Source organism: Ceratotherium simum, chromosome 12, assembly GCF_057802395.1.
Source record: "Ceratotherium simum simum isolate JZ-2026a chromosome 12, ASM5780239v1, whole genome shotgun sequence".
In the NCBI taxonomy this organism is placed as follows: domain Eukaryota; kingdom Metazoa; phylum Chordata; class Mammalia; order Perissodactyla; family Rhinocerotidae; genus Ceratotherium; species Ceratotherium simum.
This window is the reverse complement of record NC_141911.1, coordinates 6,530,002-6,549,010: the sequence shown is the minus strand read 5'-3', so window position 1 is coordinate 6,549,010 and position 19,009 is coordinate 6,530,002. Positions and strand designations below refer to the sequence as shown.

At 39.5% G+C, this 19,009-nt stretch overlaps 1 protein-coding gene across 3 annotated transcripts in view; it reads right to left on the bottom strand.

Annotated features, from left to right (window-relative positions):
* PPP2R2A (protein phosphatase 2 regulatory subunit Balpha) overlaps nucleotides 1-16,771 on the bottom strand; it is an 89,663-nt gene extending 72,892 nt beyond the window's left edge. The window contains exons 1-2 of one of the 3 annotated variants that reach the window (XM_004433566.3): nucleotides 16,487-16,771; nucleotides 14,574-14,648 (exon numbers count right to left, since the gene is read on the bottom strand). In XM_004433566.3, coding sequence (XP_004433623.1) covers nucleotides 14,574-14,648; nucleotides 16,487-16,493 — 82 coding nt within the window. In that variant the 5' untranslated portion in view covers nucleotides 16,494-16,771. Of the gene's footprint in view, nucleotides 1-14,573; nucleotides 14,649-15,989; nucleotides 16,113-16,486 lie in introns of those variants that run through there. The other 2 variants (XM_087437343.1, XM_004433567.3) reach the window with 2 other exon arrangements.
* Between the last annotated feature and the right edge of the window lie 2,238 nt (nucleotides 16,772-19,009).

The following is a 19,009-nucleotide window of genomic DNA, read 5'->3' as shown; positions in this document are numbered from 1 at the left end:
CAGATTTGCCTATCCTCACCATTTCATATAAATGGAATCATATAATATGTGGATTTTGTGACTGGCTTCTTAACATGTTTTCAAAGTTCATCTATGTAGCAGCATGTATCAGTACTTCATTTCCTTTCTATAGCTGCATAATACTCCATTGTACGGATACACCATCTTTTCTTTATGCATCATCAGTTGACAAACAACAGGTTTGTTTCCACTTTTTGGCTATTACAAATAATGTTGCTATAAACATTCGTGTACAAGTTTTTGTGGACATATGTTTTCAATTCTCCTAGGTATATACCTAGAAACAGAATTGCTGAATTACCATCTGGTAAATCTATGGTTAACTTTTTTTTTTTGTGAGGAAGATCAGCCCTGAGCTAACATCCATGCCAATCCTCCTCTTTTTGCTGAGGAAGGCTGGCCCTGGGCTAACATCTGTGCCCATCTTCCTCCACTTTATATGGGACGCCACCACAGCATGGCCTGACAGGTGGTGCATCAGTGCGTGCCCAGGATCCGAACCCGGGCTGCCAGCAGCGGAGGGCGTGCACTTAACCGCTACGCCACTCGGTCGGCCCCTGTGGTTAACTTCTTAAGGAAATGCCAAACTGTTAAAATGAAGGTTTTGAAACAGGATACAGAGGACAGAGAGAAAAAAAGGCTTGTAAGCTACCACAAACATTTACCTAGAGAAGTCTCCAGTAATACTATTCATTAGTCAATTCAACTCACAACCAAACCATTTGAAACCATCGAAAGACATATTTATGTCTTCGAAAGACTTGAGATGTATGTGATTTTTTCATTTAACCCCAAGGAACAACTAAGTATTCGTACTACAGCACTATCTCAAAATTAGGCAGCATAATGTCAACTTAGAAAAGGGAAAATAATTTACTACTCACATTCCAACATTACTTGTAAAATTTTTACATGGGATTAGCCAAGGATCTCTTGTAACATGAACAGGTTAATACTAAAATTCACGAAGTGTTATGGAAAATGCTTATTTTAATAAAATTGACCTTCTTAATATACCTAAAGTGAAGGAACCATGTCTTCTATTTCCTTCACATTCTCCACAGTACTGGTCACTCAACAACCACATGTTGACTTATGGATGAATAACTAAGGTATCATCTTAACTCCACCCCCTCCCTATGAGAACCAGAGATTTAGGTTTAATCAAATAGTACTTGTTAAAATTGAACCACATAGGGCCGACCCCGTGGCTTAGCGGTTAAGTGCACGTGCTCCGCTGCTGGCGGCCCGGGTTCGATCCTGGGTGCGCACCGACGCACCGCTTCTCCGGCCATGCTGAGGCCGCGTCCCACATACAGCAACTAGAAGGACGTGCAACTATGACATACAACGATCTACTGGGGCTTTGGGGGAAAAAATAAATAAATAAAATTAAAAAAAAAAAATTGAACCACATAGAGGCAAGGTGGGAGCCTAAAAAATAGACAGAGTAGTTTTACTAACTCATCATCTTAGACCAACATTGCTCATCATGTACATAATGACAAGAATGTCTATCTGACAGGCTAGTTTAAGAAATGCAACCTTGATCATTCCTTACCTACAATTTCATTATAAAGAAATGCAATGCAGTTATCAAATTTTCCTATTATGCTGATATACTGGTTGTCTTTACTGTTAACATAAGGAGTCTTGCAGTAATGAACTGTGACATAAAATCCACAGGATTTTCTATTTTTAAACCAGAAACTACAAAACAAACGAGGTGAAACTTTGGTCAAATATTTGGATTTTGTCTAATTCTATCCTCAAATAGCCTACAAATTATAGTAATCCACTTTTAGTTTTCAAACTGTTAATCTGGGGTAACAGATTTATCTCACAGCAGTACCAATCTATATTCTTTAATATCCTCTAATCTGATACTTTCATGTTCTGCCTAGGGCTCTCCTGTTCACCTCCAATCACTTATAGAAAGTACTTACACTGTTCCTTCCCACAGAACCCCAGCTATACATAAAAATACAGTTTTGCAATTCAGAAAAGTTCTGGAGGGCCGGCCCCGTGGCTTGGCGGTTAAGTGCGCGCGCTCCGCTGCTGGCGGCCCGGGTTCGGATCCCGGGCGCGCACCGACGCACCGCTTCTCCGGCCATGCTGAGGCCGCGTCCCACATACAGCAACTAGAGGGATGTGCAGCTGTGACATACAACTGTCTACTGGGGCTTTGGGGGAAAAAAATAAATAAAATTTAAAAAAAAAAAAAAAAAGAAAAGTTCTGGAGATCTGTTTCACAATAATGTGAATAGTTAACACTACTGAACTGTACACTTAAAATGGCTGAGATAGTAAACTTTATGTGTTTTTTACAAGTAAAAATAAGGGAGTTAAAAAAATATTTCTTAAAGAACTGATTTTCCTGCTAGAAAAAAATAAGTAACTCTCTTTTTATGTTAAGGGGAATAAAAAAGACTAGAAGCAATCCCTTCTCTACTACTGATTCCTATAATAACCATTTTTGTATGCTGCATCCCCAGATAAGGAATTTGACAAGATTTATTGCCTACAACAGCCTGTTTCCCTTGAAATAGAGCCTTCCCAATTTATTAGCCAATAGAAAATATTAAAGATTCCTCTTATGCTATCATAGAAACACATCTACTGCAGGCCCACAAGACTCTTTTACCTTGTGGTAAGCTGGAAAAAACAGATATGGGGTAACACCAAAAAGGTTCTATTTCCACTTTCACACAGAGCAGACATGAAACTCTATAACAGCAAGTTCTAAAAGGTAACATTGTTCCAGATCTTTAGAAAATTTGAAAAATTTTCTCACCAATCCCTTTTAACTACTTAGGTTTCTCTCAATATTAGCTACTGAAGAAATTCCTTTTGAATGAAGTATAAAATGAGCAATTGATTCAAAATCCAATATATTCCTCTAATATTTTTTACCCATGGTTAAAGAGACAGCAGTTTTTAATTACAAAAAATTAAGATGGGAATACAATAAACGTGTCAAGTCTAATATCTTAGAGACGATTCATCCCTCTAATATTACATTAGGAACAAGTCCTAAGAGGATTCCTAAGAAAGACCACCCTCTTAATACTCTAAAAACTATTATTATCATATAAAGTATCCTTGACTCCTCCAAGTTTCAGTAGGCATATAACCATAGGCAAAACTTTAGATTAAGGCAGAGGTTCTTAACAGGGTCACTGGCCCACCAACCCCCCTGAACTGGATAAAAGAGATCAAAGACTTCAGAAGAGAAAATGCCAGCTGATATTTGAACATTCAGAGAGAAGTCAACCAATAGAAACTAAAATTACAGGAGTATAAACCTTGGTATTAGTGGCATAAAAAAGCATTCAATATGATTTGCTAAGGATTCCACATATGCCATGGGCAAGGATCTATATGACATTTTAATCAACTACGGCTAATATTAACTAAAAATATTCATATTAATAAAAAAATTAGCTGTTTCTTTTTTAATAAACCCAGTGTTTAAACATGGATGGAAAATTGGTGCAGCTAGTTTTTTTGTTTTTTTTTTTAAGATTTTATTTATTTTATTTTTTCCCCCCAAAGCCCCAGTAGATAGTTGTATGTCATAGCTGCACATCCTTCTAGTTACTGTATGTGGGACTCGGCCTCAGGATGGACGGAGAAGCGGTGCCTCGATGCGCACCCGGGATCCGAACCCGGGCCACCAGCATTGCAGCGCGCACACTTAACCACCAAGCCACAGGGCCGGCCCAATGCAGCTAGTTTTAAAAGTACTATATACTTTGCCAAATTTTTTTAAAAGGGTAAAAAGCCACAAAAACACTGAAAATACTAAGCAATAAATAGTTGATACCACATTCTTAGAATGGGAAATTCAGCAACTATTTCAAAATAGAATTGTGTTGTACTTTAAAATAGAATTTAAAGAAAAACATTGTTCCTTCTCCTTTTCTTCCCTTTAGTAGTTAAGAGTTGGGAAATAAAAAGTTACTACACCAATTTTATGTCTTTCTTACAAGAAAAAACAACACATCACATTGCCACATGTTGGGCTCAAAATAAAACACGATGTCAAGGGCACCAACTCCTTTCTAATGACCAGGGAGCCAATCCAGAAATGGCACCAGACTAGGCTCTGAGGAGTTCAGTAATCCTACATTAAGTATTAGTCATAGCTGGACCTGAGCAGAGATAGAGGGAAAAGCCCTAAAAAGCTTTTAGGGCTAAGTATTTTGGCAAATGTGGAGTGGCATTTAATCTTTGTAAGGGAGAGGTAAGTTTAAAAATAGAAATTTTAAGTCCTAAGGTATCCCTCCTTCACCAAGATTACCAGATGAAAGAGCTCAAGGCAGATCTAATTTGGTATCTAAAGAATAGTGAGGGCGTAGGCTGAAACAATCTGAAGTCATAGAAAAGCTTTTATAGGAAAGCTTTAGACACTCGTGCACAAAAGCAGCACCCTATTCTGATTACTTATCTTGTGGTTCACGAGACTTGTTTAAGGCAACAGTACAATGAAATCTAGTAACAGACTAAACCAATAATCGTCAAATATTTCTGGATGGCAGGATTTCCTTACACCTTTAAAATCTGAGAACCCCAAAGACCTCTTGAATTTTAAAATATTTATTCATTAAAAATAGTAATAATAGGGGCCAGCCTGCTGGCATAGTGATTAGGTTCACGCACTCCACTTCAGCGGCCCGGGGTTCCTGGATTCGGATCCTGGGCACAGACCCACGTACCGATTATCAAGCCATGCTGTGGCAGGCATCCCACACATAAAGTAAAGAAAAATGGGCACAGGTGTTAGCCCAGGGCCAATCTCCCTCAGCAAAAAGAGGATTGGCAACAGATGTTAGCTCAGGGCTAATCTTCCTCATCAGAAAAAAAAAAAGTAATAATAAGCCCTACACATTAACAAAAAAAGTTATGAAAAATGACTATATTTCCCCCTCAAAAAAATCAGTGAGAAGAATGGCATTGTTTTACATTGCTGCAAATCTCTTTAATGTCTGGCTTAAGAGAAGATGCCTAGATTCTCTTAAGTACTTCTGCATTCAACATAACTACACTATGTTGTGTCGGTTAAACATATGAAGAAAATCCAGCCTCCCGCAGGTATGTAGATGGAAAGGGAGAAGTATTTTAATAGGCTTTTCAGGTAGTTATGGATATCCTTTGGATAACACACCAAACTCAGCAAGTGGTAGTTTCTCAAAGGTTTGTGGAATCTGATGCCATATTGGTTGTCTGTTACATTAAAATCCAATGCTCTAGCACTTTTACTTATGCGTGATTTTTTAACATCATAGGCATTGGTCATTTGCAAAATACTGATTCCGAGTTATGCAGACCTTCCAAATGCTAACACATTTCATTACACAATATTAAAAATTAGTCATTGATATTACTACTTATCTCATTTGAAAAACTGCTAAGTATTGGGAAGTTATCAAGCTCAGGATGGCAGGTACACGTTTTCCAAAATTCTGATTTTTGCTTAAAAGCTCAAATTTTATCATGGGCAGCAAATACTGTCCATTGAGGCAACAGAGTCACTGTTCATTTGAGAAAACATCTGCCAAAAATCCAAGTCTGAATAACCATAGTTTGTCAGTAGCTCTTTCTAGTAAAAATAACATTCCATGAAAAGAGCAGCTAGTTCAGCTTGAAACAAATAGTTGCACCAGTGCTTTTCCTCCTCACAACCACTGTACTCTGGTCCATAGTAGAATTTTGTCACACAGAATGTTTTACAGACACGTACTCAAGAGTCGAGATTTAAAAAAATTAATAACTTGTACTACTTCATCAAAGACATTCTTAAGTAAAATTGGCATTTTTAAACTGCTGGTACATGGCAATGAAGATTACCATGACTACTGGTACCGTCTAGTGCCAAGGCCTTGATTCATGATAAGGTGTCAGCACATTTACCCACAGTGCCTCTGTACCATTGGCACAAATGTCAACATAATGCAAAAGGCAAATATCATCTTAGTATTATTATGAAAATAGTTTCGACTTCACAGACCTTCTGAAAGAACTGAGCGGACTCCAGACCACACTTTGAAATGGAATAAATGATAGCTGTTGTGACAATGGTTATGGACCCTCTCTGACCAGAAAAATGTACATATGTACAAGCACACACAATATAATTTTACACACTTCAGAAGGTTCACAAAGCCCTTATAGCCCATTTATAGCATGTTCTCACTTAAGAATTCCATTAGAAAATTCAGTAAATCTCCAAACTGGATTTAATTACTTCAAAACAACAATAGTCTACTAGGCATTAGAAATAAACTCTGTTATAAACAAGTCACATCCCAACAACTTCAAACACCTTCACCTAAACTAAGAAGCAGCTCAAGTTTGTTTGTTTTTGTTTTTTTTTGAGGAAGATTAGCCCTGAGCTAACAACCGCTGCCAATCCTCTTTTTGCTGAGGAAGACTGACCCTGGGCTAACATCCGTGCCCCTCCTCATCTACTTTATATGGGACGCCGCCACAGCATGGCTTGACAAGCGGTGCGTCGGTGCGCGGCCAAGATCCGAACCTGCAAACCCCAGGCCGCCGAAGCAGAGTGCTCGAAGTTAACCGCTAAGCCACGGGGAGGCCCCAAATCTAACTTCTGGGGTTTTTTTGGCAAAGAAGACCAGCCCTGAGCTAACACCTGTGGCCAATCCTCCCCTTTTTGCTAAGGAAGATTGGCCCTGAGCTAACATCTGTGCCAATCTTCCTCTATTTTATGTGGGACGCCTGCCACAGCATGGCTTAATGAGCGGTAGGCAGGTCCGCGCCCAGGGTTCTGAACCTGTGACCCCGGGCCACCAAAGTGGAGTGCGAGAACTTAACTGCTATGCCACCGGCTGGCTCCTCAGGTTTTGAAATAAATAAAATTACATTAAGGAAATCAAAAGATTTGAGGTAAGAATCCCAACTCCACCACCTGCTCAAGGATACATATTTAATAAATTAACCTTCCTAGCCTAGTTTCCTCATTTGTATGGAAAAACAACAGCGTCTACTTATTTCATAAGTTTTTGTGAAGATTAAGGAATTAATATATGTAAAGCACCTAAAACAGTACCTGGCACATAGTTAAGCACTCAGTAAATGCTAGCTGCTGTGAGTACTTAAGATTGCCATGCCCTCTCTTCCTTATATTGACTATACAGTGGTAAAAATAAAATTCAATTATTTATAAGAAATCTAATTTATATATCATCAGGCCTTTACTTCTCTTCCCTTCTACTAAGGAAGCAACTTCTAGACCCTTGATTACTCAATTATAATTTCCATATCACCTAAGAAGGGAACAGATTATAGCTGAGAATATTAGCTAAAACATCTATCTCCAACCCTTTAATTTTCCTGTTTAAAAGCATAAGAAACTTAAAATATAGTTTACCCATTTTCCTGCAACTCAACTAAACTAGGCAAATATAGATGTGCAAATACATAATATACGGGAACTTATTACTTAAATAAAATAAATTCTTTGCTTCAAACAATTTCTCATCATTCTGCTTATTTCACAATTTTTAAGGATTCTAAAATTTAGTTTACAAAAAGAGAGTATTAAGAAATACCTAAGTTTAGGGCCAGCCCCGTGGCTTAGCGGTTAACTGCGCGCGCTTCCCTGCTGGCGGCCCGGGTTCGGATCCCGGGCGCGCACCGACGTACCGCTTCTCCAGCCATGCTGAGGCCGCGTCCCACATACAGCAACTAGAAGGATGTGCAACTATGACATACAACTACCTACTGGTGCTATGGGGGATAAATAAATAAATAAATAAAATTATAAAAAAAAAAAACAGAAATACCTAAGTTTAATTTTTGGTTTATTTTAATAACCAGAGATACAATGTCAACTCTCTTTCAGAGCCATTATCACTTATAAATTTTCTTTCAATAAAGGAATAAGAAAAAAATTTTAATATCTTAAAAGACAGTGCCTAATACTAGATAAATATGGTCATTCATGTTATTTAATAGGCAAATTTACACTACTTTAAGTGATTGTACTGCATGAGAACTAGACTTCTGTCAGTAGTAATGCTAAGAGAAAGGAGGAGTCTCACATGTGACACAGGTTAAGAATGGTAAATAAGACCTCCGCAGGCTGGCCGCATGGCATAGCATGGCATAGCAGTTAAGTTCGGCAGCCCGGGGTCACAATGGGCTCGGATTCAGTGCGCTGACATACTCACCGCTCATCAAGCCATGCTGAGTGAAGGCAGCAGCGCACAGAGAAGAACTAGAAGGACCTACAACTAGGATATACATAGGCTTTGGGGAGGAAAAAGAAAAAGACAAAGACTGGCAACAGATGCTAGGCTCAGGACCAATCTTCCTCGCTCCCCCCCAAAAAAAAAAAAAATACCTTTGCTATAGGTCATCAGGAATAGGTCATTTGGAATACAGCTGATGTGCCAATATTTTGAAATCTGCAAACAAACAACAATTTCTAATACTGTTTCTACTAACTGACCCTAATGCCTAAATCTAACATGCATACTCCTCTAAGAAACAGGACACAAATGATTCTAAATTCTGTTTATACTGTAGCATTAGACACATGAAATGGATTTAAAACTATTAAATTTTAAGTGATACCCCAAAGATTATTTTTTTCTCAAAATTTTATTTATGTCCTTATTTGGGGACTATTCACTCTACCACTGAAAAATCTGTTTCCAAGAACCAGTCCACAAGTCTAAATCCTACCAAAAATAAACAGGCAGCAAAGTGTTGAAAAGATACAATGCATTTGGATCCAAGTTTCATAAAAACAGGCTTCATGTAATAAAATCATGTCCTAAAATAAGTGCCTGCGAAAGAAAGTTTAAGATCGTCAAACATGGAGATGAGAAAAATTATACTTACATTAAAATCATAAAAATTATTATTTAATATTCAGCAATATTAAATATTGAATAATAAAAATTTACATTAAAATAATTAAAATAGCCATCTTGAATGATAGTTCCATATTTTTTACCAAAAATCATACACTTCAGATTGTCCAAAAGTATTTTAATTTTCAGTAATTTCTACAAGTAAAATTTAAACAAATTAACAGATTATCAGAATTGCTATTGCAAAAAAATCATTAGGAAAAATTCCTTACTGTTCCACTTTAAAATGAAACCGGGGCCGGCCCCGTGGCTTAGCGGTTAAGTGCATGTGCTCCGCTGCTGGCAGCCCAGGGTTCGGATCCCAGGCGCGCACTGACGCACCGCTTCTCCAGCCATACTGAGGCCGCGTCCCACATACAGCAACTAGAAGGATGTGCAGCTATGACATACAACTATCTACTGGGGCTTTGGGGGAAAAATAAATAAAATTATAAAAAGAAGTTTTCATTAAAAAAAAATAATAATAAAATAAAATGAAACTGGTTTTCTAGTTTGTTGAATTCTGATTTTAAAAAAAATCAACAATATTTCTATTATTAAATATACAAAGGGCTGGGAAGGGGTCAAATAACGCAAGTATAAATGGGGCAGCACTAGCCACGGGCTGATAATGTTGGGTGACGGGGGTTCATTTTACTATTCACCTACTTTCTGTAATGTTTGAAATCACTATAATGAAGTTCTTTTTTAAATGCAAAAAGTGCCACGCAAATTAGACAACAGGCAATTATTAGCTGCAGGAAAAATGAAGAGATGCACAAGAAATGAGCAACACTGTACAACAGTATTGTTTCAGTAGTGAACATTTTCATGGTCATAACAATGTAAGCAGTGACTTCTAATTTAATCATAAAGTGTGATGTAACACTGGGGCATGGGAGTGATAACGTGAACAGCTTAATCTTCATCTACTAGGGAAGGAAGTCAATTGGAATTGTCTAAAATTGATGAGAAATAGAAGTACCATTTTATTCACAAAAAATTTAATTAAGCACCAGGGAACACAGCTAAAAGAGTTCAATGTAATTGCCTTTAGGAAATGGACTAGGGATTAGGGAGTGGGTGAGGTAGAGTGCCATTTTTCATTTTAAACCCTTTAGTACAGTACTGAATTTTTTAAAAGCTTTTTTTATTGTGAAACCTAACAAATACAGAAAATCAAAAATGTCCAGGTTAATCAGTTATTACAAACATCTGTACAACTACCATCCAGGTCTAGACCACCATCCACAAGAGCCTTCCCAGACTCCCTTCCAATCACAACTCCCTCCCACTGCTTAAAGGTAACTATTATACTGGCTTTTATAGTAATTACTTTGTGCTATTCTTTGGAGTTCTACCAGCTTCATATGTCTCTAAACCTATGGTTTACTTTTGAATGTTTTTGAACTTCATATTAGTGAAATCAAAGAAAATGTATAAAACATACACATACCATTTTCTTCACTTCGGCTGAGGAGAAATTTTTAGTAGCCTTTAAAGACAATTTCCCAGTTTCTTCATTCTCCAGCTCTCCCTTACTTGCCATAAATGTTCAAGTAATAACAATAGCTAAACCCTTATAAGGTTCTTACTATGTGCCGGGTTTCTGTTTTATGTATATTAACTCATTTAATCATCAAAACAACATTATAAGACAGATTTTATTGTTATCCTTATTTTGTAGAGGGAGAAACAGGCACAAAGAGGTGACTTAACCTGCCGAAGATCACACAGCTAGTAGGTGATTGAGCAGGACTCAAAGCATGCAGCCTAGCACCAGAGTCTGTGCTCTTACCTACTGTCTCAGGAGAGAAAGCTGTTAATAAAGGAAAAATTCAAAGTACAGAATATGATAAAATATTATACTGCTACCATGAAGACTAAAATGAAAACTGCAGGACACGAGAATATCGGAGTGATAGAGATTTTAGTGCCTCACCCTTCTCCCAGACAAGTAGCTACACCACAGGTAAACCACTTAAAGTGCCTGAAGAGACCTGTGCACAGAATAAGTATCCCAACATAGGCTGTAAATGTCCTGGAAGGGCCTACAATGGGCCAAAGGTCAATGAGAGTATTTGGTTAAATGTCAAAATTCTGTCTTAGTACATTACATTTAGTAATGTACTTAATGAGAAATTCTGAGCCTTGAGTAACTAAGTCCAGTAAAGACTTATTTTTAAATTAAGGCCCCCAGGAGTCCAACATCTCAAACAATTTCACTCACTTACCAGCAGTAATAATGTTGGGTGCTTGCTTTTCTAAGACATCTTTGAGAATTATCAAGATCAGAGAATAAGGAACAAAAGCCAGTCCTGCCATCTTAAGGCTAAGCCTACTTGAACCCAGAGGAGTACTTACCCAAAGTGATATATACTAGTTTGTCACTAGGATAAAAACCCAAGGTCTCCTGACTTGTTTCTATTATACAGCTGTGTATCATCAACCCAGTTATAAAGCCCACCAAGTCAATAAATCCATGATTGCCAGAAGTATATCTTGATCATCCTATCTTTCTCACCTGTTCTCTTCCCCTTCATAAGCTCATAATAATGGTAACACTTACATTCCTTCATTTAATAAATACTGAACAGCTACCATGTGCCAGGCATTGTTCTAAGCATAGCAGTTTATACAGGATGTCCTGCATAGAGCACAAAGACACATTAGTCCTGCACTGAGCTTACAGTACAACAGTAGAGGTCTTGAGTACTAAATATTATAGATATAAAGCGCTACGAAGGAAGATTTTTAAAGTATTTCCAAAAAAGGGAGATAAGTAAAAGGGTTACAGGCTTGACATGAAGGATGAGTAGGATTCTGATAAGAAAAGAACTGTAGGAGGAGTGTCAGGCATTCCAAGGTGGGAATAGAAAAAAACAAAAGACCCAAAAGTAAGCGTGTACAGGTCTTGTTTGAAGAACAGTATCCCTTGAGCTGGCTCGTAAACCATCCTAGGAAATAAACTTAGAGAAGTATGGGCCGTATTGGTGAAAGGCTGAAATATTCTAGGCTGAAATATTTGAATGTAATTCATGGTCCTGTGATCTACTGAAGATTTCTGAGGAAAATAAAACTGGGACTGCATTTAAGATTAACTTAGAAGCAAAACAGGACAAGAAGCAGAGAATCATTTAGGAAGCTACTAAGAACCTGAACTAAAGGGAATGTGGGTATGGAAAGAAGATTACAGCAGTACAGAAGTAAAGATGGTATGCCATGACCGCTGACCGCATGGAGGGGGGGGAAACAGACAATTTGGAGCCTCTGATGGAAAAGAAATTGGGATTTATCATTAACGGAAAACAGGCAAGCTAAACTCTAAGGCTGAGCTAGATGTAACATGTCTAGAAATCAGAGTCTAAACCAAGGGGAAAAACGTATTAATAATCTTATTTTATTTCAGAAAAGCAAATCTTCTCTTAGTAAAACAAACATAATAGACTATGATATACAAACTATAATATGCAAAAATACCCAAATTAAAGCAGTGTAATCTGAAAATCAGATGCTTTTTACACTTATTACAGTTGTCTAGACATAGACACTAGAACAAGCCATATTTTTATTAAAATATACATACCAAGCCTCAGCGTATTAAGATGCTAAGAATGTACTGTATGTCATAATGATATTTAACAACCTCCAAAGAAAATTATTTAACGAATCAACAGCAAAATGCAGCTACTAAGTATTAGCAGAAGACAACTACAACTGATCCATCATACTTATCACAAACTATCATTGGTTCAGTTAGGTAAGTTTAGAACATCAATTTCTTCTGATTAAATAAAACCTATGTGGTTTTTCTGCCTACTATTTAACAAGTAAGCATGGCTCATCCAAGGCAAGGTTTATGTTCTAGGCACCTTGTAGCCCCAGTGCTCAGCATTTAGGAAGCCCCCAACAGATCTTTGATAAAGGCAACAAGTGGAATTCAACCAAGGAATGTTTTTCAAGTATACAGCACTTTCATAACTTGGTGAGTATTACAAAACAGCATAGAACTAATGATCCAATATTTGACAGCCTACTATTCAACAGGTAATGGTGTTACAAAATGAGTAACACATGACTCCTCCCTCGAACTTAGGATTTCTCTAAACAAGTCAAACACCACAGGCTTTACCAGAAAACCCTGCTTTGCACTATTTGTGTGACCATCAGTGAGTCTCTTAATTTCTTTAAGCTTCTGGTTTCTCATTTAAAAAACAGATGAGGACTCAACAGAGAAGAAACGTGAGAGTGCTCTGTGAAGTATGTCAGTTGGCTCTCCCACAGGATTCACCAAACTCTGACCACACTTCATTAAAAATGACAACTAACACAAGCAAATCCAAGCATCCACTGGCTCAACACAAAGTCATCATCCTACTAGCACCTGGAAAAATCCTCAAAACAAACAGTACTCTAGACAAGCGGTCAGAAATAGGATCTTAATATAAGGACAATACAATCTAAAGAAAAATGATTTATAACTTTTCACTAGACAAATTTTTAAAAATTAAAAGTACATGTTTTAATTTATCTGAGTTTTGTTGGAAAATTCCTACTGTAATTCAAGACAGAATACTATTAAAATTGAAACTTCAAAGAATGTTTCCGAACAACGAGATAATGCAACTACTTTATGGAAAATAATGCCTCCACCACCTAAGACATCTCAAATGAGCGCAAAACCCTCAAGTTTCAAAACTTTAAACTTTTGAAATACATTAATAAACCAAACCAATTCGGGGGGAAAATTAAGACTTAAGTACTTCAACTGATCAAATCCAGCTTCTAACTGCACAACAACAAGCTTTTCGCCAAACTATATCCATAGAATTATTTTCTTATTCCCCTAAATTAACCCTTACAAGACAATAAAATGCATCATGTGAACCAGCATTTCTTCACAGAATGTCAATCAACACCACATTCTCAAAGTACACAGGGTCATAAAAAGCTAAAAATCTTCGCTCAAAAACAAAAGATGACGGGGCCAGCCCAGTGGCATAGTGGTTAAGTTTGCACACTCCACTTTGTTGGCCCGGGGTTCGCAGACTCGGATCCCGGCTACGCACCTACTCACCGCTCATCAAGCCAAGTATGGCAGCATCCCATACACAAAATAGAAGAAGAATGGCATAGATGTTAGCTCACTGACAATCCTCCTCAAGCAAAAAGAGGAAGATTGGCAATGGATGTTAGCTCAGGGCCAATTTTCCTCACCAAAAAAAGTAAAAATTAAAAATTAAAAAAATAAAAGATGCTGTCAAAAATGCTTCTCAGCTGAATGTTGATGGCACCTATTTCTACTTATCTAAAAACAATGTACAAACATGAAAATGCATCACCATTTATTTATGCAAATTTATATAGCAAGGAACCCTTTATTGTATGGCTCTCAGATTTTTCTTATGAAGGTTTTATATGCATCATCATACAGTGCTCCTTTCATTTAATTCAGGGAAAATAATAATAAAACAAGGCATAAATAATAAAAGAGATTTAAGAATATTCTCCAGAAAGGTGCCTTTTAAAACTGTTCTTCCATTGCCGGGACAACAAAACACAAAACGTTCTTAAACCATAACAGACTCAGCTGCAAGGAAATCCTTTACTAATCAAGATTCTGAAAAGATTCTATATTCAAATTTTGCATTAGTAAACAAGGTTTCTTACCTTCTGCTACATCATCATCTACTGCTCCTTTCACCTGAGAAAAACACCACTGAATATCATTCCCTCCTCCAGCTCCTGGAAAAAGAAAACATACCAATTAAAACTGAGTGCTGTTCATGTTTACTCCCGTAAACACAGAGATGGTATCCATGGTTGGCATGATACCAATAGCCTAGTACTGCCCAAACATACAACGACCACCCCAGAACACTAATTTGGAAAAAGGTTAGTCCTCAATAACTGGTATTACATTAAAAAAAGAGAGAGAGAGATTCCAAGTATGAAATATTTAAAGGCCACATACGATTGTTAACATTGTACGTCTTCAAAATTTCCCTTCCATTTTCCCTTCCCCTCAATAAAAGCCCTACATTCAAGCAAGACCTACCAGAAAAAAGTAAATATCAAAAGTTACAGAGTTTTCCTTTAAGTGTACAAAGAGCCTGCAGAAGAGTTAATAAGGTTAAACTACCATAAAACATGGAACGAAGAGAAAACTTCAGGAACATTACTGCCTGGGTGAGGAGTAATGATTCATATGAACTCTATCACCAAAGCACACCCACAGCAAACACAACACTCACCACCCATTTCTTTGCATTTCATTACCAGCAAATCACTGGATCCAGACAGAGGGAAAGAAACCGAAAGGAAAGCTTGTGAAGAGACTGTCAAAGGAAGCTTATTTCACCTCCCTTCACCTTATCCCTCTGAATCCAAAGGACCTTGCAAAGAATTAATTTTGCTAATTTGTTATCATCTTGTGCAAAACAATTTTAATTTCACTTAATTATTCAACAAGGCCAAAGAGCAGCTTGTTTCTAGCAAATCGTAAGTCAATCTAACATGTTAACTTTTTTAAAGGTTTAATTATCTATCTAAATATTGAAAAAAGCACAGAAAATTGGTTTAGTCCCTGAATGTTTCTATTTCACTTCCAAGCACTGATGAGGAAATGTGCTGGATATATGGAGAAACAAACAATCTAGATCTACAATTGATTCTACTAAATGAAGGAAGATATTCAGCAACATCAAAATGTACAAAAATAATCCTCAAAGCAATTACCTTTCTCTTCCTTCACCACCATTCCTCGCAAAATATTCCAACCTGGTTTTCTCTAAGCATCCTTCCCCCCACCCCCCCAAGCTTTTACCTAAATACCTCTCTCCCCTTGGCTATTTAGGCTATTTATATCACTGAACTCTACAACTATTTTAACTAACTCTATGAAACCCTTCTGGGAAAAGGACATCGGCACAAAAGCTAACATGCAAAACGGAAAGTCTAAATTACATTTTTCATGCAACTTGCTGTATTAAAGGCCTCGCACTCTTTGGACGTAAAGGGTAAGGAACGAAAGGGAGACGGTTCAAGACAAAAAATTCAGGCTTTTAGTCTCAAAAACATACGTACCCACAGTGGAAAGAAAATACACATATGTCCCCATTGCATTTTAACTTGTAAAGCACTCTTCCTTCTCAGTGCAAAACATATGTCTATGAACACCCAAGGCTTGCAGCAGGGGGAAAAACAGGAATTAAATGAAGGAAGATACGCAAAAAACCCCGGGGGTGACGGGGAGGGACGCGGAGGTTACACTGGGCTCCAGGGCAGTGGGGACAAATCTGCACTCGCCCCCACCCCGCCCCACCCACGCCTTACCCCGATGCTCCCGGCACACACCCCACCCCCACCACTGCCAAGGTTCCAGCCCCCATCTTAAAAGCCATTTCGATACCACAGCGACCACTCGCCTCACCAGAACCCTCCCCAACCCACTTGCCCAATTCCCTGAAATCCAAGGGGCGCCCCGTGGCTCCACCAGAGGCGCAGGCGGTCGCTAGGGGGTGATGGAGGGAGGAGGAAGGAAGCGCTGCCTTGTCAGTGGACGAGGGTGATTTCTCCTTTACCTGCCATGTTGCGCTGCAAATGGTGACCCTGCTGGGTTCCTCGGGGTCTCTGCTTCCTGAACTCACCCCCCTCACCTGGCGATGGGGGGGTAGAGAGGGCGGATGGAGCCGGATGGCACTTGTGGAGGGAGGGGGCGGGGGTCGGGGGAGAAGGAAGGAAGGCGGGGCGGGCGGACTAGCCAGCAGGATGGTGGATTTCACTCTGGGGCTTCCCCGCTCTTGCTCTTTCTCCAGCAGCGGCGGCGGCAGCTACGACAGCGACGGCGGCAGCAGCGGCAGGGGCAGGCGACTCCACTTTCAAAATGGCGCCGGCCGGCCTGGCCAGTGACGTCACCCGGGGCGGAGCCGCCGGGCTGGGCCGGAGGGGCGGGGCGGGGCGAGGGCTGGGGCGGAGAGCAGCAGGAGAGGGGCGGGGAGCGGCCTGGGCGGGCTCCTGGCCACGCCCTCTTCCTCCCCCCACCCCCCGCTCGCTGCGTCCCGGCTGGCCAGGCCTGGCCTGGCGTGGGCCGCGCCGCGCCCTGGTCCGCGCGCTGCTGGTTTGGTCTCCTGCGGTGCCCTCTGCGCACGCTCTGCCGCTCCCAGTCCGCCGTCCTGCTGCACATCACAGTGTCCCAAGCCCTCGCGCCAGTGCCCGGACTCTGGGGCGGGTTCAACTCGCAAGGATTCATGGGGTCCTGTGTCTTTTTAAAGAATACCCGTATTGCTACTTAAAATAGTGACACTGTGGGTTAGCCCTGAAGCCAATGAAATAAAAGGAACGGTGGTGCAGACTCGCTGCTTAGCCAAGGTGAAAGTTCGCGGATCTGAGAAGGACGTAGCTAGGCTGGTTCCATCTGGGTGAATTAAATTACCATCTTATGGGCCCGGAGGAACTGAGGCGAGAGTCCTTGGCGACTGAATGCAGTTAAGAGTGGCTTCTAAACAGAAAACTGAGTTTGCTAGTAGCTAGGGCCAAAAAAGTGGCCCAGGTCTGTCCAGCTAAAAGTGTAGAAACGGTGGTTAAGAGCTGGGCTCTGAAGCCAGGCTGTCAAATGCTGACTCTGCATGTGAGATGAGGGTAGCAATCCTACCTTACAGGCTTGTTTCAAAGGTTAAATGGCTTAATTTGAGTCGTGATAAATGTTAGCTGCAGTTGTTATTAGATTTGTATTTAAAGCTTCTTCAATAGAGTTAAGAGGTATAAGGAAAAAAAGAAAGAGGAAACACTAGTCATCAGCCAAGAGGGGATGTGCTCTTCGTTGAAAAACGCACTAATGATGCAGTCACTATATTTACATACCTCACTAATTTCCACAATACTCCTATGAGGTAGATGGCTGCATTTCCCACATGAAAAAAACCTGCAAAAACATCCGGAATTTGACCTTAAGGCTGCAAGGAGTGATAAGGCATTCAGAGACCAAGGGGAAGTATACAATATTTACACCTATCCATCATCTCCACCTTCTACCTTATTCTTGATCTCCAGAGCAGTTCAATTGTAAAACACGTATCAGAATTCCTCAACATGGAACAGCTGCACCATTGTATTATTGTTCCTCCATTTCTATGTTAATATTTCTCACTTTGCCAATGAATAATCCAAAACTAAAAATCCACCCTGTATCTGTCATCTTTCAGCTACCTGTACAAACAGGTACAAAACTTCAATGCAGTGTGTGCTATATTTACTTCTATTCTGGTTTATTTCATAAATGTTTTTCTCTGGATATGTCTTTACGATTCATTTTCCTTTTCACTAGTGAGGGCTCTCCACCTTAACCAGAACTCAGGGAGAGAAAGAGAGAGAACAGACCATTAAACTGGAGGACTTGGCACTCCTGTATGCAAGTTTATGCTTGAGTTTTTGCCATGTGCAAGATCTGAATCTTCGCACATCCTGAAAAATGATTTGGTCTACATAAATGATTTGTTCTTCTTAGAAGCCAATAAAGCTTGCCTAGAAACGGATAATTGTAACAAAAGTTCATATAGCACTGACTGTGCTGGGCACTGTTCTAAGAACATTATATAGAGTCTTGAGGGTACTAAATGCCTATGTGATGAGCTGAGATAGGTCTAATAATCAAGGATCAGTGCATCCTGGCGCCCAGGTACAAGTGACCTCGCACTTTTTGACCCTGAGCAATCATTTTAGTTCACCACAGGCTGCCTCCCTCTCTCCTGAATGGAAGAGAGACCAGGATACCCAATAGCCCAAAGGCAAGTGTTGCTGCTGTCTGTCTCCCCTTCCTTATCTTACATTGTATCTTCTACCTCTGCACTAGGGCTTCTGTCCCTACCACTTCACAGAAATGGTTTCTAACAAGGTCGTTAATGATCTCCATGTTAGCAAATCCAATGCTCACTTCTTTGGTTTTGCCTTTCTCTACTTCCCAAAAGCATTTGAAACAGCTGATCACTTCATCCTTAGCAAGACCCTTTTTTTTCTTCACACATTATTAGTTTCCCTTCAAACTTTCTAGCCACCCCTTTCAGTTTCCTTTGCTGGCTCCTGCTCCCAGACTACCCTCTAAATATTAG